The sequence below is a fragment of the Tympanuchus pallidicinctus genome, unplaced genomic scaffold (assembly GCF_026119805.1).
Source record: "Tympanuchus pallidicinctus isolate F22 unplaced genomic scaffold, pur_lepc_1.0 scaffold11, whole genome shotgun sequence".
Taxonomy (NCBI): Eukaryota; Metazoa; Chordata; class Aves; order Galliformes; family Phasianidae; genus Tympanuchus; species Tympanuchus pallidicinctus.
In genome coordinates this window covers 19,711,227-19,737,264 of record NW_026294627.1, presented here as the reverse complement: position 1 = coordinate 19,737,264, position 26,038 = coordinate 19,711,227, and the positions used below count along the sequence as shown (strand labels likewise).

The 26,038-nt window shown below is 41.6% G+C and overlaps 1 protein-coding gene across 1 annotated transcript in view; it reads right to left on the bottom strand.

Annotated features, from left to right (window-relative positions):
* Positions 1–21,949, bottom strand: part of KL (klotho) — a 47,339-nt gene extending 25,390 nt beyond the window's left edge. The window contains exon 1 of the mRNA XM_052671008.1: positions 21,166–21,949. Within this exon, the coding sequence (XP_052526968.1) occupies positions 21,166–21,909 (744 nt within the window). The 5' untranslated portion in view covers positions 21,910–21,949. The remainder of the gene's footprint in view (positions 1–21,165) is intronic.
* Positions 21,950–26,038: the final 4,089 nt, after the last annotated feature.

Genomic DNA, 26,038 nt, shown 5'->3' with positions numbered 1-26,038 from the left:
CAACCTAAATCTCCCCTCCCTCAACTTCAAACCATTTCCCTTCGTCCTGCAGTTATCAACCCTTTCAAAGAGTTGATTTCCCTCCCCTCTGTAGGTTCCCTTTAGGTATTGAAGGGCTGCAACGAGGTCATCCCGCAGCCTACTTTTCTCCAGGCTGAAAACAACAGAAGACAGTTCTCTCTGGGAGAAGACATTAAATAATGGATACAGAAGTATTGAATGTATATTATAATAAATGCTTCTACTAGATAGATCCCCTCTGTCTTCAGCACCCAAAGATAACAGCTCCATGGTTGCCAATATTAATTGGCAGGTACTTAATCTCGCAACAAAACACTAACTGCTGTATCTGGCCACTAAGTATGATGACAACCAGGGTTTCTAGCCACCAAATGGCATCAGAAGGTATTTCTGGATGAATGTACTGGTGGGTAGCTTTTCTCATTGCGCATTCCTCTATGAGAAACAACAGCCACTAGGCAGTAATAGCAAAGAAGGAATCAGAAGTCTTCAGTGGCTAACAGAGGGGCATTCGGTCCTAGACAGTGGTATAGGAATTATAAACTCAGGCAACGGATGTGCAACCAATATATTACAAACTGTAGCAGACCATACACCGCAGTTGTTCATGTCCAAATCTAGCTCAATCACTGATGAGATCATAACCTGATTTACTTTGCTATAACCATGGCAATTAAATGTAATCATTCTGAGATCAGAGTTTTGCATCACTAACAATGGGCTACAGAATAGGACAGAAAGTTCCAATCAATCTTCTAGATGAATGCTCAAAGCAGGTCACCACGATAAGCTCTGTATATGGGATGGTACCAATTTTCAATCTCCAGACAACTGTTTGGATCATTACTTGACCAGATGTGAACACAGAATTCTTCCTTGTTTTTCTAATCAGTCTGCAACTGTTTATGTGAGATGCAGCCATGCCTGCATGCATACCCAATGTACAGCAATCACTATAAATTATCTCATTGTTCTGTTTTGTTCTGTTTTGCGTGCATTTAACAGAGCTGACTGAATGGTGTGATTTCAATTATCCAGTACCTTTGCTTAAGCTGCAAAAATCACTGAAATTGTATACCACATTAACTTCAATCCAGTAACTTTTGGAACAGATTTTGCACGGTTATTGCCGATAGTGAAGCATTCTGTAGCATCTGAAGTCCAGTTGGTTGTAAAAACCAGCCAAAAAAACAATGATTATAGCACACTGCAAAACCAAACAAATTGAAATAACAACTGCAACAGAGAAGGCTGAGTGTCATTCTTGATGGGAATCCCTCTTGTGTGGTCCCCTTCAGCTGCACGAATTTTGAACTTAGCTCTACATCATGTACCTGTAATCCTTCCTGTGTCTTTTTTACTTCATGATTTGTGCAAAATAGAAGAAAAAATGAGCAAACTGGGGAATAGCTATGCTTGGGAAGAAAGAATCAAGGACAAGGCTTGATGTCTAAGTTGTCTGCCTAACTTTACAACACTATGCAAGTCTGACTGAAAAGTTTGAATTAATACACTTGCTATTACTAGCTGTAATTCTTCCTCATGCTGCACCTCGTCAGCATCCCCAGTCACTGGGGGAGGCAAACCTTGGACAGACAAAATTATTTAGTAGAATCAATGCACTCCTCAGCAGCCATTCAGCAGATTAAGTGCAGCTGTTCAAATCAGATCCCAGAAGAGAAGAGAAAAATTTAAGCACAAGGAAAGATAGGGAAAAGATTCAGGTGGGGCAAGAGAAACTCTTGGGTATGGAATTTTTAAAGACTCAAACAACAGAGCTACGACATCAGTAATAGACAGAACAAAATGGGACATCCAATTGCAGAGAGGGAAGGGCAGAAGGAATTTTATTTTTTCAATTTCTTCAGAGGCAAGGATAATTTATGTGTATTTACTCAGGTTTTTCCACAAGCTCCCAGCTGTACTGCAATCATAGATTAAACTGGATCCAATTTATATTTCCCCTGATTTGGGAATTGCATTTAGAACCTCATCCAACGCTTGCTGAAATCATGAAAATACACTTTTCAGATATGAATAAGTCTCTTTATGTCTGTTTCTAAATGCATGTTTAATGGCATTTATAAAATTGCTCTGCTACAGTATTAACTCAAAAGTGTACAAATGTAAGTTTTCCTGCCGAATTCTTCCAGTCTGCAAACATAATAAAAAGCATCATTTTAGCTCTTAGGTGGAATCTTACAGAACAGAAAACTGTGACAAACAAGAAACATTTAAAGTAGATTGTGTAACTCTTACTTTATAAACATAATGCTCATTTTGTTGATCATCTGTGGAAATTAAGCCAGGTTTCACCAGCTTGTATACAAGGAATCTAACTAGTGTGGCTGACACAATACTGAATAAATGTTTTAACAAAATGGATGGGAAGCTAAATGTTAGGAAAGGTGAGATAAAAATACAAGCTACAGTTTTTTCTTTTTAAAAAATATATCCTATATTTTTATATGATGCAATATAGAGTAGGGAAAAGGTCAAAACATCAATGTACTGCAATCCCAGCCTTAGCAATTCAAGGCAGAAATCACAGGAAAAGAGTTGTCATTCAGTCCTTACAGAAAGAAAGAAAGGAAAAAGAAGGCAGAAAACAGCAAAAGAGAAGAAGGATGTTGTCAGCACAGTCTGAGTCATAAAGAAAAGGTCGTGTGTTGGTTTAATACATACAGTCTTAAAAACTGATCAGCTACTCCTCTTCCAGCAATCCCTGTTTGGTCTCTGTACTCTCACCGCCATATACTGGGCAGTACCTTGTAAGTATCACCTGTCTTAAAGAGGGGCAGTTCGAAGCAGAGCCAGAGAGGCACCTCACTTCTAAGTCCCTGACTTAAGAGCTACATGGGTATAGCAAAACCTCTCAGTAGATGTCCACGAAGACATCCATCAAAGCATTCTCAGAGCTACGTAGGTTTCTGCAAACTAGCAAAGTGTTACAGCCCCTCTTCTAGAGAGCAGACATCAGGCTTGAATAGTGGAGGGTAGGAACAGCAAGAAACCCAACGACTGAACTGTTTTTAAACCCTGTCTGCTTTTTTTTCAGCAGTACAAGCTCATGCAAGCAGCCAGATGTCTTACATAGACTCTGGGCTTGTTAGATAGAAAAGGAGATTAAGTGTATCCCTGTGCCTAATAAAATTATAATATGTAGCTGGTTAATTTCCAGCGATAGTGCCCACATCTCCTTTAGCAACAGAACATAGAGCCAATTAATTGGAGGACTCACTATCTACAAAACTCCATGGGCCAGAAGCTGATTAGCAGCTGGAGTACATGAGGTGTGCTCCTACAGAGCAGTTTGCAGATTACCTCCATCCAAAACCAATCCTGTAGCACTTCAGGCTATGAACTATATTGCAGCAAATGGAGACAAATAGGAGATTGATGATGCACACACGATCCTGTGCAGAAGCATACTTAAACAGCTTAACTCTATAAAAGCAAGAAGTCTTTCATATTTCTCATCAAAATCCAACAGGAAAACAATCTGTCATTGTGAGTGACCTTGTGTGGTGTACAAGGTAGTGATAGAGTTGTACAGCATTTTTTTTTCCTAAAGAGAAAGATTTTCCTTAGTTAAAGTCATGCCAACACAACCTCTAATGAGAATATCATACAAAGGGTATTGTGGAAAAAAAAACAATACACATTTAGGAGAAGATAAACTGCATCAGTATGATGCTTTAGATATTCAAAAACTCACTGACTGCACAGCTTACATAACTTTGGTTCAATCATGTTAACCAGCTGCCCAAACATCAATGGAAAGCAAGCTGCTGGTCTGAACCTGGGGCTTGAAACACCAGGCATTTTGCAGAGATGAAGGGAGGAAGGCAGGAAGGGAGGTAGAAAGGAAAGAAGGAAATAGAAGAAATTCTTGTTCCCTGCATAAACTGAATTTTGATTTTCACTGTAAGTTTTTTACACATGAATGTATGTTGTTACAGAAGAGTGAAAAAAGACTGAACTGTTTGCTCTGAGTTTCTTTTACTCTCCATGGAGGGAATCAAGAAATTTCAAGTTCCAATTTAACTTACCTTAATGTATGTGGCTAAAATTGGTCAGAAGTATCGTGCCCTAAAAGTCTTCCCAGAGCCTAAAGTGAGCATAAGGTAACTAACTCAGATGTAAATGCATGCAGCGTAACATCTAAAGTAAAGTGAGACAGTTATACCAGTTTTTTTAATTGGTTCTTTCCAATTTATAGGATATTGTTTAGCACACTTTAATTAAATACATTTAATATATATGTAAAGTAAGAGAAGTTTATTGCTACCCTGAGTGCTGTCTCCATAATCCCTCCTATGGGGATGACTCCACTGCAGGAGAGAAAAATGAAAGAGAAAGCAAAGTCCTGATTCTGAAAAGTCTTATTTACTGCAGAGCAGGGGTTAGTTCTGCTAAATCTGAGTCTCTCTAGGATTGTGCAGGATGGTGGTTAATCAGTTGCTGCATTTTCACTGTGGACCCAACAAAAGATTTCACATAAAAGTATAAAAAATTCTGAGCAAGGCACTGGAAAGGCTTTGTTAAATCATGTAATATTGCAGAAGAATGTGATGAGTGGTATTATTGTGAAGGGATTCTGACTTCAGAGAATTTTCACTATAAAAAATACTTCACTGGAAAGTCGTTACCACCTTTTGATCCCATGTCTACTACCTGACAGGGATTAGAAAAACAGGATTATAAATTTAAGAAGAACCTCAAGGGCACCACTTTGCTGCCATGGGCATATATATGATACAAACCCACTCATAACTTGATGCAGATTCACTCTGACATTGGCGAGGCATTTTGTTCTTTGTATTACCCCTGGAAGACTACTGCAGAGTCATATTTCACAAATGGTTACCAATTATTTTGCAATTTTGAGTTAAGTTTATCCATGTTCAGTCTAAACACTTTTGTTCTTATACCAGAACTATCCTTTGCCTTAGACAGTTATTTTCTTTCTTGTTTCTGCTGTTGATCTATTAATAGAAAGCAAGTATATCCTCTCCCAGTGTTCTTGTTCAGGTAAATAAGCCATGTTCCGGTAAGATAATTCCTCATCTCCGCTGGAAACATCATCTGATACAGACATTTCAACTGCTTTACTGAGATAGCGATTAAGTTTATCTTCTTTTCTTTCTCTAGATAACCAATTATCACAGAAAGCTATCAGCTTGATTCTGATACCATAAGTTTGCAGTGTTTTGGGTCCACTGCACCTGTAGTTATCTATACCTAACTCCCATTCTCATTATCTTTCCTGTCTAAGCATCTCAGGGCTCAACATGATCATACTCCTTGACAGATCAGCCAAAAAACATTAATTGGTTTTGGAAGTATATTTATTTCCTCACTACTTGATGGCCATATATCTTACCCTGTCCTACTTTTCCTTATGCAAAGTAAAAAACCACATGATAAGGCTATCAGTATCCATGAGATGTTGCAAGGAATACCATGGCCATTTGCTTGCTCCACTCTACAAGACTAAGGAGGCACTGCCTGGGGCAAACTGTATTGATGTCCATCAAATGCTTCCCTGTGTCAGAAGACTCAAATGGGGTCTCAGGAAAAACAGGGAGGAGCAGGAGATACAAGATTTCCTCACAGATCTGCAGAAGGTAGGATATGCCTTAAACCTGTAAGGCCCAGACAAAACCAGCATATGATCACATAGCAGAGCACAAAGTACTTCAAGCCAATTTTTGAGCTCTCCTCATTTGCCATCTATCCCTGGAAGCCCTTTAAGCACTGGCATAGGCTGACCAGGCAGGTGGTTGAGTCACCATCCCTGGATGTGTTTAAAAACCGTTTGGATGTGGTGCTCAGGGACATGATTTAGCAGAGGGTTGTTAGAGTTATGGTAGGATGGTTAGGTTGTGGTTAGACTTGATGATCTTTAAGGTCTTTTGCAACCTGAGTGATTCGATGATTCTATGATTCTATTTCATCCCAATTCTCCTCACCTCTATTAACCCACGTGTGATAATCTGTCTACGAAAAACTGGATTTGAATTCCTCACTATGGATTGTTTATACCCCATAGACAGAGTTGGGAGGTTTTTTTTGTTTTTGTTTTTTTTTGTCTTAGGATGAGATTCACCGTGCTCACTTCTCTCCAATACCTGTAAAAAGACCCATAGATCTGGGTCTTACAGTCTGCTGAATATGTCTAAAGTTAGCTCTAAAATTATCTCAAGTTATTAGCTCCCCTGCGTCAGTTCCACAGCCTGCAAGAGACAGCTGCTTATCTGGCTATCGCCAGCTCTGACACAACACCATTGTATTACTCTCAGGTTCTTGATTCACCACTTGAAAGGATCCACCTCTATGTCAAAGTTTTGCAAGCAACCAAAGACAAGTTAGTCAGGGTCTTCATTTTCTAACTGCGGTGCAGAGCCAAAGGACATGAAGCTACACTCCCAGTCAGCCCAGTGGACAGCTGACTCAGAGCTGGAGAACAAGTCCTAGTCACACTTCCCTCTGGGATCACTGGGAATGCTGTCAAGCCACATAAAGGGAAATATCTTTACACTAGACCACTTTTTATAATGGCTATTGAAAGGCCAAGTCTTGAAAAGCCAAGCAGATGCCAAACTATATCTCGGAGCTGATGGAAACACTGCCTGGAAGACGGCATGGTGATGCTGGTAAATTGCAGGGCAGGATCTGTTTTCCATGCTATGGCCTCGCTCAATCCAGCAAAACACCCTGCTGCTGACAGCTGTAATTCAGGGTGGATGTGAACCTCAGGTAGTTTAACATTATGTTTTCAGACACTGGATAAGTATAATTTGCAACTGATAAACTTTGCAGGTTGAAGATTATCTCAGCTGTACCCAGTGCCAACAAATTACCTTTATGATATACACAAAAGCAAATGCGAAGACACTGCCAGCTCTAATCTCCATCCATCTCTCCTATTAGCACCATGATGCTCATCAAGAGCTGGCAGCCAATTGACAGGTGAAACATCATTTCTGCACTGTCTGTGTCCATCCTTGACTAGGCACACTGTTCTTCCCATACTGCCCTCCTGCATCCTCTGTCTGGAGGAGATAAACTGATAAAAAAAACTGCTAGAACATCTCACAGACTGTTCTTCACTTAGCCCATCTACTTCACAGTCAGCAAAAAGAAGCCAGCCTTTTTTCAGCAAGAAAAGGCATTTAACCATGTCCAAATAACCACATCACACTACAGTTCCAATAATCCACGTTGCTGTTGTTTTTTTTTTCATTTATACTGGCAGCATCAATTCCAGCAGTGCAGAACTGCAGTGGTTTCATTGGGCACATTCCAGAATGACACGCATTGTCTAATGTCCTCAACTCTAGATATTTTGGTCTTTAAACATTGTGAGATAAAAAACTGAGGGTTTGGGCTGGTTTAGGGTTTAGGGTTTCCCAAATCTATACACGATCACTGCAAAAAACAATAGTGAATGATTCAGTAGCAAGGTCAGTAATTAATCTTACCAGAGATATAACATAGGGGCCAAGAAAGTAGTGTTTTTTTCATACCTGTGGAAGAGAATCACTGCAGTGGGTCAACTGTCCAACCCATCTCATATCTGCTGAAGAAGATCCAGAATAAGATAATACACAGAAAAATGTGAAAGCGCCCCAGAAAAATGTGGGATATTCCACCTTCAAGCATCATACTGATTTCTAAGTGGGATCAGTTTAACCTTTAAAAGATGAGATATAATTTTTCTTTCTTCTTTTTTTTTTTTTTCAAATGAATCATCATTTTAAGTTGTTATCTGTATTCGTTACAAATCCTGGTTTTTAACTTTGCCTGATTTTTGGTCTGAGTCACCTCTTTCATCAGTGAGCTTCATCAGATTGGCCATAACAAATTATTTTCTTATTTTAGTTTTCAATTATTATCTTCTCCATTTATTGATTGTTCCTGAGAACATACGTAAGATATGAGTCCCTCACCTGCCTCTAAGCAAACACAAATTTCGAGTTGTGTTCAGTTTCTTCCCAGCCCACAGCTGAAACCTCTCATGGTCTTTAGCTATAAAGTCGTATTCTTGTTATCTACTGTCAAAAAATTGTATAACTTTATAAGTTAGTCTACTTTAAACATATATCTTATTTAAACTGCAAAGTGCCATATTAATCTGTCCTATCCTTCTCCTCCCAGTACGTCACATAAAGGCCATCATTCAGTGATTTATGGCAACAGGAAACACAGAAGTCATGTACACAACTTTGGCTGCAGAAAAGCCGAAGGCAGATTGGGGAGAAAACAGGGAGACCAGATGGGGAGACAAGACACCTTAACAGGATATGGCACTTAAAAAACTGACACAACTCCTTTGCTTGAAATCAGAATTGTTCTTCACATGTGTACTTTTAAATGGCTACTGCCACAAAAATAGTGGAACATCAGAAAAGCCTCTCAGAACACGAGATCTAGATCTCCTTAGTTCAACATTTCTTTTTTGTTTTTTTTTCCTCAGGCCTTCATGGTGATATCCTATCTGCTAATATATGGTAATTAATCTTTAAAAATACTGCCTGTTTTCCTTTCTAGCTGTTCTTAGCAGATTCAGAAATCCACGCTCTCAACTAAACTGTGTGTCTTCAATACAAGATCATCCTTCTTCCTTTAACTATAGATGAGTAGGTGTTCAGTCCAAGAACAGTAAGCATCTAAGGAAGAGCAGATTATACTGAGCAATACCCAAAAGATCTGCAGTCTTGCAAAATAAGGATGGAACTCCAGCTACTTCCTGAGAGGAAAAACAGTAAGGAAATACTGAAGGGAAGATAATCCTCTGTGCTGGGAACAAGGAGACACAAAAATAACCAATGATGAGGAGAATTAAGCTATCATGGGGAATAGGTTTGAGAAGAGGAATTATATATGTCAGATAGGACAAAGTAATAAGGATGAGCAGACAATTTTACTATGAATGGGAGAAGCCAACATGTGGACAAATACCAGAAAAAAAATGAAAACTGATATTTAGTAACTATGCTTTGCCCAACTTACTGAATTTGGCAAAATGACAGAGCTCAGTTTTGATGTCTTTCAAGAACCAATTTCTTTTGATTATTACTAGAGGTAGTCAGGTAGTGTCAGTACCATATTAGGACAGATTCCAACATGTAGTATAAAACCCTCCTGCAAAATGAGCCAAATAAAAATGCTTTGCTATTCATGATAAAACAAGATATGTTGTGTTTTATTGTACTGAGTACAGGAAAACCACTAAAACCTTTCTAACTATAGAATAGAAATACTGCAGAAAAGTCTCATTCCAAATGAGGAAGGCTGTCTCCTGCAATATATCTTGGCCTATGAGTTTTTTCTCCGATTCTCCCATAAGATTGCAGCAGCCAGTAAGATGTCTGAAATTGTTTTATTACACAATCTGTGATGTAACAAGTAAAAATGAGCCTGCCTGGCAGCTTTTCGGGCAGCTGTCATTGCTACTGTTTCTGTCTTATGTCTAACGTCAACATTAGTGTCACAGGAAGTCATGTTCTCCAATAGTTAATTTTGGTGAATTTCTCTATAGATTTGACATACGAATTGACTTGCTTTTCCCTGCATACCTCCCAGTATGACCTTTTCTGCCACATGCTGAAAAATCCTAGGCATTTCTGCATGGTCTAAGGGTCTCAATCCCCTATGAATATGAAATGCAAGCACTTCACAAGTCTTTTTCCAGACTCCCCAGGTCCTTTCCCACACTGGGAACATGATGAACAGGCTGGAATGGAGCAACCTGGTCTAGAGGGAGGTATCCAACCCTGCAGAAGGGTTGGAACTAGAAGATTCTAAAAGTCCCTTCCAACCCAAACCACTCTGCTATTCTATGGTTCTACGATACAATGTGTATTTGACCCTTTCCAGTTCCTCTCTAACTTTGTAGTTCACACTTGCATACTGATTTCATCCCTAAAATTATCCCCCCTCAAGAAGTACTCCCTCAAAATGAACAGTCTATCAGCAAAAAATTGGATCACCACATTTAGTATTACAGCAAGCTTCCAAACCCAGATACTACTCAGTAGCATTCACTGTTCAACTTCTTTCCCATGTTCATCGGATTGTGAGCCACAAAACAAACCCAGAAGCTTTTCAATGCAAGAAAAACCACCCAGGTTCTCCAAATGTCACAAGGGGCCATAGGAATAAAACTGGAGAGAACAAAGATGTCATCAACTCCTAAGGCCTTGCAACAGAAGGGAAGTTATTTAGAGAAAATTCCCAATTGAACCTGTGAACCTTCCATGTTGCTGAGAGAGGGGAAGAAAGAGGTGACACAAGAACCATCACTGTTCCTTGACAATATAACTTGGGGGAAATTCTTTCCTGACTGCCAGGCCAGAATACCCAAAATCAGATCCCACAAGACAGTACCTTTACAGTGCTGCTCCTATTACCATTTCACCAACAACCAATTTTGAGATGGTGTCCATATCATTACTCTAATCTGTGCTATGGAAAAATACCATTTCTGAGCTGCTCTGTGCTACAGTTTGCCAGTTCTAATATCCAGAGAATGGATATTAGTCTCTGGAGACCATAATGGATATGGTCTCTGAGAATGACCGTGCCAATTTCCTGCTGCTTTTATTGGAATTCTCCCCTCTTTTAAGCAGCCATATTCAATATTGCTTTCCTATTTGCCAGAAACAGGGTGAGGGAGTGGGAAAAATAACTGAGTAATTACTGTTTCACACAAAAGTGGCACAAGCAGCTCATCTATGAATATAAGACATGAGGAAACAGCTACGGTGCAAGAATTTTGCCCTGACAGTTCTGAGACTGTTTTACTTATTTCATCAAAGAATAAAAGCCATCAGATTGCAGCTTCAAGAAGTCAGTCATACTGCAGTAGCTTCTATAGCAATTTCACAAGGGTAAACTGACCCAATTTGAAGCCATGGGCACTCATCCAATGAGGGAATACAGAAATCAGTGGATGAAATGACTGACTGACTCACTGTATTAAAAGAAAAACTTTTGATAACACATCAAAATTGGAAAACAAGAATTTCCATGGCAAAGTAAAAATAACATGATGATCTTTTATTTCCCCTAGTTCTCAGCTTCTTTGGGAAATGACATATCTCTCTCAGATACTTTAACTGGAATGAATCAGCAAATTCCACTTGCACAAGTTTTAGATCCTTCTGACTTGCTCTAACTGAATTACATTACTTTCTGAAAACAGGAGTTATCAGCAATCTGAAGGAAGGCAAGCTGGCCTGATGGAAGGCACTAATGACAGGTAACAATAAGGAAGAAAAAGGACTTTTTGACTGTACCAAGCATATCATAAGGAAGCAAAGCTACCATTGGACCATATTCCAGCAGCACTATTCCTTGCCCTGCTCGTCCCAACCGTCCCTTCACATTCAAAACAAAACGTATTTTCATGGCTGGAAGGGAAAATGGATTTAAAAAAACTGAGTTCTAGAGCTCTTTCAGTGCATTCCCAAAGTCCTACATTTGGCATGGCTGAGGTGATACATGAGTACAAGAATACACATATTCTTCAAGGAATACATCTGTTCAAGTACTTAATTTACTTATCTGCTTGGAAGTGACAGGATTCTCAAAAGACGTTAAAGGAAAATTCATTTCTCAATGATTTTCCTTAAGCTATTTTGAAAAGCTCTGCCTTAACACAGCAGCTCTCCTTCCTTTTTCTGGCTGCTCAGTGCTCCCCACCTCCCAGTGCTGGTGGCAAGGGGAGGACAGCAAGTGGAACACCAGAAGCCAAGACAGGATCTTGGATTGAAGTTCCATCGCTGTGAAGCATGATGTGTGACTTCATGAAACTACCAGCCAGCTTCCCCAGAAAAGCTCCTATGAGATTTACAAATAAAAATGAACCAGCAAATGCCTTACCTCTGGGGGACTCATTTCACATCAAGTTTAATTTTTAGTGCCAAATATGCACACAAAAATGCAATAATTTCTCTTAAGTCCATCCCCCTGCATTCCAACTCAGCACTCGTCAGATTTCCCCGGCTCTTCATTCATTGTCCATTTCCTAGGGGATTCCCTTTCCTATCACTGTCTGCTTTTGTTAAGACTCTTTCTGGCTGGGTTGTGCCCCCTCGTGGGATGTATAAGTGGTTATGGTGTTCTGCTCTGGTGGCCTTTCACTCAGATTACCAACCTGAGCTGTTCAAACACAGCTTGTTCCCAAGTTGACATTATTCTACAACAGGAACAGAAAGTAAGAATGAAGTAAGTGTTACAATTAAGCCATCATAAGCCAGCTAAAGTTTCATTTCAAACCTGAGGTCAGAATTATTGGATAGACTTTTAAGTAAGGTTGTATTACTTACACAATATAAAACGGAAGAATAACCACCCAGTCTGACAATGCAACATATTCCTGATCTACTTTCTTAAAAGAAAATAGATGATGCATAATTCTATCATTTCCATATATATTTTGTAAAGGAAACAAAGTTAGAATAATTAATCAATAACTACAGTCGTCACATGCCTGCAGCAAAAATTATTTCTTAAAATGCTGAAAGTCAAATGAACAAATTCAGTAAACTTTGCCCTCAGCTCTGGAAAACAACTGACCCAGTAGAGCTGTTGCATATTCAAAAGGACAAGGAAAAAGCTGACTGAAGAAAAGGCACTGGAAAATCTCAGTGAGCTCTTATCAGAGCGTGTGAACAACAGCCCCAAGCCTGTCCCCTCTTCCCACCCAACTATTTGCTGTCTTTCCTAGAAATATAATCAAAGCAAACAGATGCTGCTGTCTTCCCAACTGTAAAGCAAATAGCTTGTAAACTTGCACGGCAAGACATAATCCCAGCGGGACATACATATTCTAGCCTTTAGTAAGGGCACTAAACTGATTAACCTACAAGAGGGTTACTGGTTGACTTTTGGACTCACAAAATAACAAGGCTTTTCCACAGCATAATCTCTCCTGACCAATTTTAAATGACTCAGCTGTCTTCAGAGGTGCACTAAGCTGAGTAAAACAGAACTCAAAGCTCAGCTGTTACCATGACCTAAAGAGCAAGTATCAAAATGTGCAGACTGAAGTGACAGCCCACTGGAAATGGTGTGCATGGCTAGCTTTTGCTCAAAATCCTGTTGCAGGGTGCCCTGCAGCAATCCCAGCCTTTCAGCATCCCAGGCTGGCTGGATCCTGAGATGTGCACAAGCCCCTGTGCTTCCCATCACACAGAAGCAGCAGAGCCCATCTGCCCATCCACAGTCCAGTTCCCTCAGTTCCTATACCAGGTGTTTTAAACAGCATCTGCAAAGATTTTGGTAACTGGGGGAATTTGGAATATCTTTTTGTTCAGAATCCAAACAAAACTAAATTTTAAACTTTTGTAGTTTTCCATGACAGTGAACACTATTTTCTTCCCAGACTAAACATATATACAAAGGAAGCAACACAAATATGCTTAAATCTGGCCAAACTCAGAGACTCTTCAGTGCTTTGTTTTACTTACCCCAGTATGTGACTAGAAGGACCTCCTCTGCCAAATCTCCAGGGCAATATACCACAAATGCACTACAGAAGGCCAAGGTTTTTGTGTTTTGTGCTCTCAGAATAGTACTGAAGCTGTTACAGCAAGCCAGAAGTTGCTATCATCAATATCTTAAACAAACTATATTCACTGTTGATATACATCATATTACAATTTTTCTTCCACTGAGTTTCATTTGCAGAGTTTAAATTGTGTCATGTATCACTCTGCTATGAATTTGCAAGCAAAGAAATATATGAATATACAATATAGGTTTACAAGTCACCTCCATTGCCAAGAAATGCATCAGAAGTGTCATTTCTCAAACTGTTCTACCATTAACACTGAACAGCCATTACAGACACAAAAACCTTCAACACCTTCTCAGTGTTCTCCACGGGCTACCAATGTCTTTCATTAGATAATCTCATTTTATTGGTGTGGAATATTTATCCCTTTAACTCTACATTTTCTTCCTCTCCTTGATATTTATTATACCTAGAAGTATTTAGAGAGAACACTGGTGTGAATATAGTTCTTGTACATCCTTGATATCATTATCATTTGTTTCCTACTCACCCCACTTTTCTGAAAGCTCCAGTCCCTGGCTATGGAAAATGCATATCTTTCCTCTTGTGCTTAGCCATCTACTCCTCTTTCTTGACAACCCACCTTCTGCTTACGCTGGCACATTTTCTTTCAAGTGCAAATTCAGTGCTGTTTCTCTTCCATAAGCTAGACTTTTCTTTCATGTTTATATTCATGGCCATATTCCATGGGTCACCTTCTCACTCAGATATCTGTCCAATATTTATTTCAGTAATTTTCAAAACACTCTGATATATTTTCTACAACCTTATTGTCCTGGTTTTGGCTGAGATAGAGCTAATCTTCATAGTGGCTGGTCTGATGCCCTGTTTTAGATTTAGGATGAGAGCAATGTTGCTAACACACTGATATCTTAGTTGTAGAGCAGTGCATACACACAGTCAAAGACTTTTCAACTCTTCACACTGCTCTGCCAGCAAGGAGCTGGGGAGGCACAAGGAGCTGAGCGGGGATGAAACTAAGATCTGATGTTGCTTATTGAGTGACTGGGCATCTGCGAGTGGTGATGACTACCTTAATCACCAACGCAGCATCTCCAAATCACTGCATGCTGCATTGCTTTCAATTTTTTGTCCTTATGGCTGCTGCTTGAAAATGGTACTACCAGATATATAGATGTATTCACTGCCTGTACACGTCTACTTGAAGAAATAGTAAAAGATGAGGGACACAAATATTTTGTTTCTCAGAGTAGACTACAAGGGAGATGCTGTTACTCAAAAAAAGAGTTAATAAATGTGAGGAATCACGCTAAGGTAATTGCCCAACTGTATTTACCAAAGCAAGAGAGATCAGAATTTGACCCTCCAGAAGATGGGCATGTGATGAGTGAAGCAGGTTTCTAATGCCAGAAAACATTTTATCCTCACAGGAGAAGTCATTTGAACCAGAAAGGACAGTTTCACAGCTAACAGTTGCTGAATAGAGGCTTCTTTTACTTGACCCATCATAGGGACAGCAATAGGAGCTTCTTGCCTTTGGTCAGAACAAAAAGGTGGGAGACTAAAAAACAGCCAGCTCTCTCAAATCAAAACACACATCTAATTCTGCAAAAAAATGAGGGTAGGCTTTATTTTCCAGATCCCAATAATATTCCAAAGTATGTGTGGGAAACGTGTTCATCAACTAACTACCTTCAGTACTGGAAACCTTTCATAGAAGATGAAGTGGAAAATGGAGAAGTTTGCCATACAAAGGAACAGATGGTGACAGGAGTCCTGCCATACACTTCAGATTCCTCAAAACAATAAGAAATCTCTTCTAGCTGAGGAAAGAAGTTAAAAAGAAAATACCAAGAATGTATTGATTTTCTGTGGCCTTATTAATGGGAAATAAAAAGAGTATCAAGGGGCGGACAGCTTTACACTCATGTACCCAATAAAACTGCGCTAGATGTGATATTTCTTTTTGCCTATCTAAGTGCCCTTTTCTATATAAAGCTGTTGTTAATCAGTACTCGTTATCTTTCTGGCACAGAGCAGAGCCCTGCCCAATATGTTAAGCAAAAACTTTGATCTTAAATGAAAAGCATGGTATTTAAAAAGGAAGCATACTAAATTACCTTGGATAGGAACCAGAAATATCACCTTGGTATCTCCAGCAACTGCTGTTGTAACAATTAATGCTCAGGCACATGGCACTTAAAATGAGATGTAAAGACACAGATTTGGGGTTGTCTGTAGAATTAAATACAAAGATTCACAGCTTTTCTAGGTCCTGTGTGTTGAGTGTTAAGAACATTTTCTTTAGTTTCTAAAAAAGCTTTTTATGTTACAGAATGTATACACCTGAGGGAGTCCACTTTTACTTTTCCTTCTCCAAGTAGTCCTGATATTTCTATAATTAAGCATCAAGGCACTCTTCAAAGATAACAAACCAGTTTTTATTACAGTAGAATCACACAGAATCACAGAATCACCCGGGTTGGAAGGGACCTCAAGGATCATGTAGTTCCAACCCCCCTGCCTAGCAGGGCCACCAAACATACACATTCAGATCAGGTTGCCCAGGACCCCGTCCAACCTGGCCTTGAACACGTCCAAGGACGGGGCATCCACAACCTCCCTGGGCAGCCCGTTCCAGGGCCTAACTACTCTCCTTGTGAAGAACTTCCCCCTAACATCCAACCTAAATCTTCCCTCCCTCAACTTGGATCCATAAGAATATTTTAAAACAACATTCCTTTAGCAAATGCATGTGTTTTCAGGTAGAAATGACAAGAGGAAAGTTATATACTCTATCTTTGGAGGTAATTCTAATAACACAAGTATCAGTGAAAGACCAAACTCCTGTTTACCACATTTGAAAACGAAACTCAATTTATTTTTTTTCTTTTGGTGACTAAAGCTTCAGGAAGGTACGTCAACTTTCAGCTGTTGATATAATTTGCAAACACAGCATAAACATTCCTAGCCACTTGCACAGAAAACTGCATTTGAATTTGCTGCATGGTTTGACTGTAGTTGTTTGTCATCTCTGGCATTTGAAAACTACTTAATTCAAATGCTTGGTGATTAGCATAATCATTACTGCAGTAAATTATTTACAACTATATATACACTACCCAGTTGGAAAAAAGACTGAAATTCAGAACTGGAAATAGAACCAATCTGGTTTTTCTTCTTTGAATTAAGTCTTAACGACAGTAAGGACAGGAAAAAAAATACTATTGCTTCGAATCATTTTTTCTTTTTTCTAAGAAAAAAACACAACTGGATGTTCTTTCACAACTACAATGAGCTGCGTTGCTTTCAGGAAAATCCAAAGTAATTCCACTTGCACTGAGTGAAAGTTTGATGGCTGTTTGAATGCTGAAAGAAACAACATGCAGCAAGAAAAGACCATTCTCCTGTGCTGCAATTATTGACACCTTATTAGGTTTAGAACTGAAGGTCAACTAAAGTGTACTTACCTTTTGTTTTGGAAGGGAAGGAAAATCAGTACTCTGTTGCTATGTGACTGGTTTCCAAGCAGCAGTTCCACTCACTTCTTTGGGGAAACAAAGTGTTCTTCTGTTTCTGCAAATGCTGTTTGTATTGAGTAAATCCAAGTGCGTCCAACTCAGACAATATGGTGTGAACTAGTAATGAAAAAAATGCATTTGCAAAAAACAGAACGTAATACAATGACCTCTATCAACAAGAGGTGCATCAGATACACGACAGATTGCTGGCATGACATTTTCGGGCTGTTGACTCAAAGAGAATGCCAACCTTTATAACCTGTACTTGATCCACCCAATTTATTCTGTGAGTAAATGTGCATTGCTTCCTCTGTTTTTTAGCAGGTTTGAAGTGCATGTCAAAAGCTACGCAAGTGTCAATGGAAATACTATCAAAGGGAGACATTTTCAACAAATAATGATTGACATCCCTGAACAAACAGCTATGGACGCATCCTTAAACTGGTTTTTTTAGATAGATGTTTTTAAATGATTGTTATGTAGTCTTCATGAAAAGTGCCTCCTATTCTGTCCATTCAGAGTCTGATATGTTGCTGTAGTGGAAAAATGAAAGACAATTAACAAGTGCAGGACAACAGGACAAAATCCATTCAAGCCAAACTTAAACATCATTAATCAGATTGAACTTCATCGCACTGTTTTCAGCAACCCTGAACTGAACAATCTGAATTGAATCACAGCCTTATTTGATTATTTATTCAGATAATAAATAACTCATTCAAAAAGAGAGAGCCCAAAATCCACATTCATATACGTTGAATTTTCAAGAATGTAAAGGAAATTATTTAATCTCTTAATTAGTGTCCTGTAAAATAAATTAGTAGACTTCAGCTTTCACTGGCTATTAAGCTTTCTACTCCTGAGGGTCTTCAGTTTGAATAAATGCAGAAAGAAGACATTTAAAGCTGTTTAAATATTATAAATAAGGGAAAAAATGCCATGATAAGAGTCCATCAGCTCATTTGCTGAGAACCAAAAGTTTGTGAGGATATGTTTTACCTTTTAAAAGACAAACATTCTGCAGGCTTAATTTCACTGGAAGAAAAGAGACAAGAACACCACAGAGAAGGAAAACGAATTAGGAAGAAGATTGGGACTGGATGATTCAGGTAATGTAAGACAAAAGCTGCAGAAGTTTGGATTCCTGAAAGGGTATTTTTGTGTGAGATGACACAACCTCATCTTTACTGATGAGGCTGTAAGAACTGGATCTCCCAGTAGCACGGTGCACACCCTACAAGCTATGTGATGAAGAAATAAGCCAGTAACTACTGCTCTTATACAAAACAAGGCTGCATCAGCTCCTGAGAATAACTGACCAAAGTCACCTACAAAACTATACACTGTCCTGCATCCATTAAAAACCATATTCAAATTGTAAAGTCAGTTATGCAACAATTATGTAAGAGGAAAAATTAATTTGCACATGAAAATGTAATTCAAGACTTTTACCACGTGTGGTATCATTTTGACAATTATTACAAGACAGATAGCAGGCTGAGCAGTCAAAGAAGCAACGTTCTCAGCTTCCTATCTCATTGCTTGCATGGTTGAAAGGTCTATTATGAATAAGCTTGGGTAATGTAGAAAGCAGAAAGAGGACTGCAGTGCCAGAACTGGTAACTTTTCTGTCCTTAAGAATCTCTCTCTGCCTCTGCTGAAGCCTCCAACCTGGAGGAGTCACGGATGGGAGCTCCTCTCCATGAGCATCACATCCCCTTCTTTCTCTAGGAATGATCTGAGATTTTGGGTTCATATATGTAGAAAAGCTGAAAACATAACTTACCAATAATAAAAAAAAACCAATCACATAGCGGAAAAAGGACACTAACAATCAGTGGACACTTTTGACCTTAATTGTATCTGTGTTTCAGTTCCCCATTTGTGAAATATGGAAAATACAATGATACCTTACTGCCTTATGCTGTTGCATAAAAAGAAATGTTCACCAATAGTGAACAAGCTGAATGATGGAGACTAGGAGAAAACCAATGCTGAGATTCTATTACTAAACCAAGTACTGGTAAGCTTTCCTGGTTCAATTGTACTTTCTACAGTGCTTCTACAAGCTTGTGCCTCTGTTTCTCCTTTGGTAAATAGCAAAGGCACTTTCCTTCTTCATAGCACTTTTATGAAAACAACCACATGCTTCAGGTTATGAAAGACTCCGATACTGCAGTGATGTGGGATATCAATACTTAGAACAGACAGCACTATGGAAAAGCCAAGGACAGACATGGCATTTATTTGTCTGCTCTCCAAGGCCTGTATTAATTTGAGTCTGAAGCTACAAACTGAACAATGGGTAGAGGGAAGAACTACACAGAATATGAACAGCCTCATTACCTGCTCATTTTGCACAGCACTTCAGAAAATAACAATAAAGTGACAGACAACATTAAAACTCTATCTCAGCAAGCCTACTACCCTTAAGTAATGATTCCAAGGTAATCTTCCTTTTGACAACCTGAGCGCTCACATTTGCAGCTAATGATTTCTGTCGCATGTCATCTGTAAGGAGAGAGACACAGAGCTTCAGCCCCTGAGGTTCTGCACCGCAGGCACCAAGCGACAGCCCTTGCCCTTGTGTGGAGCCCCACTGCCTTCAGAGTAACTATGCAAAGCGTACCAAACAGCGCACCGACAGCTATGCAGTGACTCTCTGAACAGCACAAAAATGTGAGGTGATGCAGCCCTGCTGCAAAACTTGTGGCTAATCCTGCAAGTACTGACGTTTAGGAATAGTTCTATTCATTTACTCAGTTCAGTGAATGGAACTATCACAGCACAAACTTGTCTAGGTGCACCCTAAAGGCTGTTGAGAGTGCAAAGGTTTCTGGACCAGCAATTTCAGTGCCACCTGATATCTTGCCCACATCCTCCCCACCTATACTTTGTTTTAAAATATGTATACCTCTAAACAATGCAAAGGCAATGCAGGAAAGCAGCAAAAGGTTGAATAAGAAGTGTTGGATGTTTTCTTGAAGTTCTCATCTCATGCATGATACTCTACAACACAACTGCTGCAGGTAAGCCATGGTAAGCAGAAGAATGTTAGCAGAGAATGTAAACGTGCACTGAAGTATGACAGACCGTGCTTTGGGGGCCACATCACTCCTGCTAGACAGACAGGAGTCTAGCAGTCCTTTATCCTGCTGGTGAAAAGATTTGCACACAATTTTGCTTAATTCTCCTCAAGAATCCACAAACGCTTCCAGTACAAATTACAGTTATACTATATACTCTGTATAAAAATTATTTATAGCAAAGTATTTATGCCACTGACTAAACCAGCTGATGAGTAGAGATTCTTTTTTTTCCCCAAAATTCTTTATATTGTCAAAAAAGCCTGCATTTTGTCAAGAGCATCCTTCAGTATGACATTTCAGCTACCTCTACTGTCTCCACTAACTCAGTAAGACTTTTTTAAATTAAATGTTTAAATTCTTTCCGTAGATGTGTTGAGTATCTCCACAGTAACTGCAAGCCAGTGCTGAACTGGCACAGCCGAATGTATCTCACCCATCCCCAATAGCACTTGCAAATGTTGGAGGGCAGAAGTAAATATTTCTGTGGCATACCGAGAACAATTCAACTCCATGTCATAGAATGGCTTGGGATGGAAGTGACCTCAAAGATCATCTAGTACCACCCCCCTGCCATGGGCAAGGCTGCTAACCCCTTGATCAAGCACTAGATCAGGTTGCCCAGGACCCCATTCAACCCAGCCTTGAACACCTTCAGGGATGGGGCATCCACAACCTATCTGCCACTTTATTTTGTCACTACCTTAAGATAACTGCAAATACAAAGCTCATATCTCCAGTTTATGAAGCGTATGTTTTTTACCTGCCTACCATCAAGGAGCAGGGGGCTCATTCAGCCCCAGCCGTCATTCCAAACTGATTTAGTTTCCAATCCAGCTGCTGCCCAGCAAATTGATCCATACAATGGGGAAGGCTGTGGGCAGCCTTCCTGCTGACATAATCCATGGGCTGAGGAGCCACCACAGCTCCTCTGATGGGAGGAGAAAGCCCCTTCCCACCACCCACTTTAGGGCCACCCATCATTTACCTGCAGCAAGTGGTGCGCCGCGCGGTAGCCCAGGCGTGGGCCGCCCTGCACGCCGGGTGGCAGCCGCCCAGTGCCATATCCGTGCCAGGCCACCACATAAGGGTTGTCCATGGTCAACCAGTAGCGGACCTGCCCGCCAAAATGCCAGAAGCAGAGCTCGGCGTAGTCACGGAACAGGTCGGGCAGGACAGGGCTGACCCAGCCACCGTAGGCATCCTGCAAGCCCTGTGGCAGGTCCCAGTGGTAGAGAGTGACGACGGGCTCTATGCCCAGCTCCTGCAGGCGGCTCAGGACTCGGCCATAGTGGGCCAGCCCAACGGGATTGATGGGTGCTGTGCCGTTGGGCATCAGACGAGTCCATGCCAGCGAGAAGCGATAGTGGGAGACCCCCAGGTGCCTCAGCCCCTCGATGTCACGGAAGATGTTGTTGTAGCTGTCGCTGGCCACATCTCCTCCCGTTGGACCCGGCGGGATGGACCCTGCTGGAGTAGTGGGTCGGTGGGTGAAGGTGTCCCAGATGGAAGCCCCTTTGCCGCCCTGTCTCCAGCCACCCTCGGTCTGATAGGCAGCGCTGCCCGCGCCCCAGAGGAAGCCGTCGGGGAACGTGTCGTGGAGGAAGAGCTGGTCCTGCGGGTAGGGCAGGCGGGCGAAGCGGGCCCAGGTGCCCGCGCCCTGCCCCGGTGCCCCAAGTAGAGGCCGCCCGAGCACCAACAGCACCAACAGCACCCGCGGCAGCGGAGCCATGCTCCCGGCGGGGCTCCGCGACGGCAGTTTCCTCCTCCCGCCCCCCGCCGCCCCCTTTTATCCTCACTCCTCTACTTCCTCCCCGCCCCGGGGGCCTCGGTGGGCACGGCCATTAATAATTACCTCGGAGCTGCCGCCCGCATCCTTCCCGGCCGGCGAGGGAAGCGGAGCGGCTCCCGCTGGGAGTAGGGCTGCCTCGGGGGCGGGACCCGGGCTGAGACGGGGCGGGCGGCTGCGGGGCGCTGGAACCGAGCCGGCTGCCCTCTGCCCTTCGGAGTCGCCTCCTTCACCCCGGACCCTCGGAGCGAAGATCGCAGCGTGCGCGGCCCTGCAGCCCCCCGGGTCCCTGCGGGAAGCCAGGAGCCCGTACCTGGACGCGGTTTCGGAGCCGCCCTCCTCCCCTCCCTCTTTTTGCTGCTGCTCCGTTAGCCTCCCGTCTCTCAGGGGACCCAAACCGCTTTCCCTAGGAGTCCCCGAGAGCCCCGACGCCGCATTCTCCCACCCCTCGCCGTCAGGGGAACCGCGAAATTCCCGAGCCCCGAGGGGAGGGAGCATCTCTCAAGGGGAAAATGCGAGGAAATAAAGGTGCTGTGCTGATGGCTGCTGCCTTTATGCTTTTTTTTTTTTTTTTTTTTTTTTTTTTTCCATCACCTGTTGGTTTCTTCATGGCACTGTGTCAAGAGATATTGCCACTGTGATCACTTATAATAATAATTAAAGAGAGACTCGGTGACCATAGATCTGACAGCCCCGGTAATTCATGGACCGGCACCCGGCAGCCGTATCACCTTTCTGGAGCTGGAGGCTGGTGTGTCTGGCTGCTTACTGAACACTGAACAATTTCCAATGAGAAATCCCTCGCAGGTCTTTATCCAGAGGAAACAAAACAACACGTACCTTTCATTCTGATTATTTCATTACACTTTTTAACTGTCGGTGTGGGTGCTAAGGAAAGATCTCATACTAAAGACAGGTCTCAGGTTGCTGCTCATGTCTGCTTCAGACAACAAAACATGGGCAAGAACTGCCTCAACACATTGCAAAAACTCAGTACTTGGTTGTGTGAACTCTATCACAAGTTGGGACGCCTCAGAATAAAACACCAATTAGACAGGCCGTTAGAGAGATGTTCCCAAGAGATAAAGTTATTGCTTAACTAAAGAATGAAGGCATTAAGAGCATTTCATGTTATTTTTAGAAAATAGACGCCCTCGAGGTAAAATTACAGGTAATCACTAGAAATGAGCTGATGGATTGAAATGCCTCTTGCAAGTTACTGAAGGTTTCCTCCAGCGCATAGGATGGGGTTTTTGCACCATTCAGGTCCAGGCAGTTTCTATTAATGGTGATTAACTTGTTCCCACTCTGGGCAGATAAAGATCTGGATGGGGGACCACTGTCAACCCTTCCTAAAGGGAGGAAGATTGTGATGTGGGAGCAGGCAAGTGGCAGGCTGGGCATCAGCTGCTATGAGTTTGCTATAGTCTGACAAGCTACTAATGTTTGATTACAGGCTAAGTGATAAGTTGAGCTCCATCTGCAACAACAGAAAAAGTTGTCAGCATCACACAGGGGTTACAGAATCACAGAATGGCCAGGGTTGCAAGGAACCTCAAGCATCATGAGTCTCCAACCCCCCTGCCACATGCAGGGCCACCAACCTCCACATTCAATACTAGACCAGGCTGCCCAGGGCCCCATCCAACCTGGCCTTGAACGCTTTCAGGGACGGGGCATCCACAACCACTCTGGGCAGCCTGTTCCAGCACCTCACCACTCTCTCTGTAAAGAACTTACTATGAGAGTGTTACTTAATTGTAAACTATGTTACTTGCAGAAGCTGGAAGTCAGTTGTTGTGTGCACTGCGTCATTGGTTGGATAATAGGAAAGCTTACCTGAAGGAGGGGTAAGGCACTGGAACAGGCACCTAGGGAGGTGATGGAGTCACTATTCCTACGAGTGTTTAAGAAACGTGAGATGTGGCGCTGTGGGCCATGGTTAGTAGGCAGTATTGGTGGCAGATGGACGGTTGGACTGGATATCTTAGAGCTCTTCTTCATCCTTAATGACTTTGATTCTCTGACTGTATTGCTGTGGTCCTTCCTGTGCGAAGAGTGAAGAGCCCTATTCCACTACTGACACAATTTCAGTGGCAGTGTGCTGCCTTTGCTGGAGCTCACTGCCTGAGCATTTTGAAAAATGGGACATAAAGGAAAGAAAAATCTTCATGGCATTGGTATCAGTCAGCCTGGCTGAGATCTTAGTCAGCTTCTGGATGTGAATGTCTTCATGAAAGCTGTCCAGTGAGCTGCAGTGACTGTGCTGCCAGAGAAGAAGCCTACTTTTGAGGGTTGAAATCTGGCCTTGAGTTCCTAACTTGTTGTTTCATCCCTATATGCAACTGTAACACGAAAGCTATTTTCTCTTCTCTTCTCTTCTCTTCTCTTCTCTTCTCTTCTCTTCTCTTCTCTTCTCTTCTCTTCTCTTCTCTTCTCTTCTCTTCTCTTCTCTTCTCTTCTCTTCTCTTCTCTTCTCTTCTCTTCTCTTCTCTTCTCTTCTCTTCTCTTCTCTTCTCTTCTCTTCTCTTCTCTCTCTCTTCTCTTCTCTTCTCTTCTTCTCTCCTCTCCTCTCCTCTCCTCTCCTCTCCTCTCCTCTCCTCTCCTCTCCTCTCCTCTCCTCTCCTCTCCTCTCCTCTCCTCTCCTCTCCTCTCCTCTCCTCTCCTCTCCTCTCCTCTCCTCTCCTCTCCTCTCCTCTCCTCTCCTCTCCTCTCCTCTCCTCTCCTCTTTTCTCTCTTCTCTTTTTTTCTACGTAAATATAAAATATAGTTGCTTGGAGGGTTGGTTTTTCGTTTTTGTTTTGTTTTGGTTTTGTTTACGTTTAAGTTTTTGTTTTTGTTTTGATTTGTTTTGTTGCAGAGAAAGCTTGATTTCATATTTTAGAACAGCACAGTCACCCATGCTCTGGTCCAATATATATTTTTTCCGCTCTGGCAAATCCTGTGCAGAACCATGCAGAAAGGTCAGCCAAACACTTGCAGACACGGAGCTCCCTCCCTCCTGCTCCTTGAGTTCAAAGCATGTCTCCATTGCACCTGTGCTGCTGAGCCAGCACACTGCCAATCTGCCTCAGGTTGGCAGGTTGGGATTTGTTACCTTCCAGCCTTCTTTGTACTGCTGATTAGTGAGGGTTCAATTTTTGATAATATATATAATGGACACTGTAGGTGTCAGTATAATTTTCATTCAGGCTGTGCTGTGGAATTCTCTGCCAGCTGTGCAGGCAGGACATGCAATCAAATCCGACAGCGTTCTGACCAGGCATTGCTCTTTCTATCCCAGAGAAGCTTCCAATTCCAATACTGACATTTTTAGGTAAAATAGCTCTATTATTGCTTTAGATTCATTTGACAGTTTTCCCCGAAGTCACATCATGCATTGTCTCCAAGCAGCAAATCCTTTTCTCATCTGAAAATCTCTGCAGAAGAACTCTGCAGCTTTATATTGGTAGTATCTGTGCTCATCACTGTGGCAGAACAAGTGCCTGGGACAGCCATCTTCTGTTTTAATGCTCCTTCTCTGTTGACAAGGCTATTTCCAAACATACACAAGCATGCGCTCAGTTGAAAATAGCATTGTATAATAGATTTACAGCCTCAGCATTTCTCAAGGCACAAAACTCACTATCCATTGGGGACACTGCGTAAAAAAATTATCCTCCAAATTAGATTTGTGCATTTTCCCCTACCGCTTCCGCCACCACATAACTGTTCTAATTCCCAACACATTTTACTTCCACTTGCTGATGACTAGTTGTTCCAGTGGAAAGCTGTGTAATAGCTTCTAGATTTACCTTCTTCATCACTGACAGTATGTCTCAGCCTACCAGGCAAATAAGCTCTTCCTCAATTCTCTCAGAAAGAGAGTGCAAGTTCAATTTGCTTAAAAAAATGTATCCTTCCATAGCCATTCCTTCTTCCTCCCTTGATCCCACCAACTGTATGCATTCATAGTACATTCTGAAGGACTTTTAAGGCAAACTTTTTAACAGACTGTAGTGAAATTAGAAACATAGCATTGTCAGGTCCAAAATACCCCTGCTGGTGTAATGAACTAGCTTGGGAATACTTG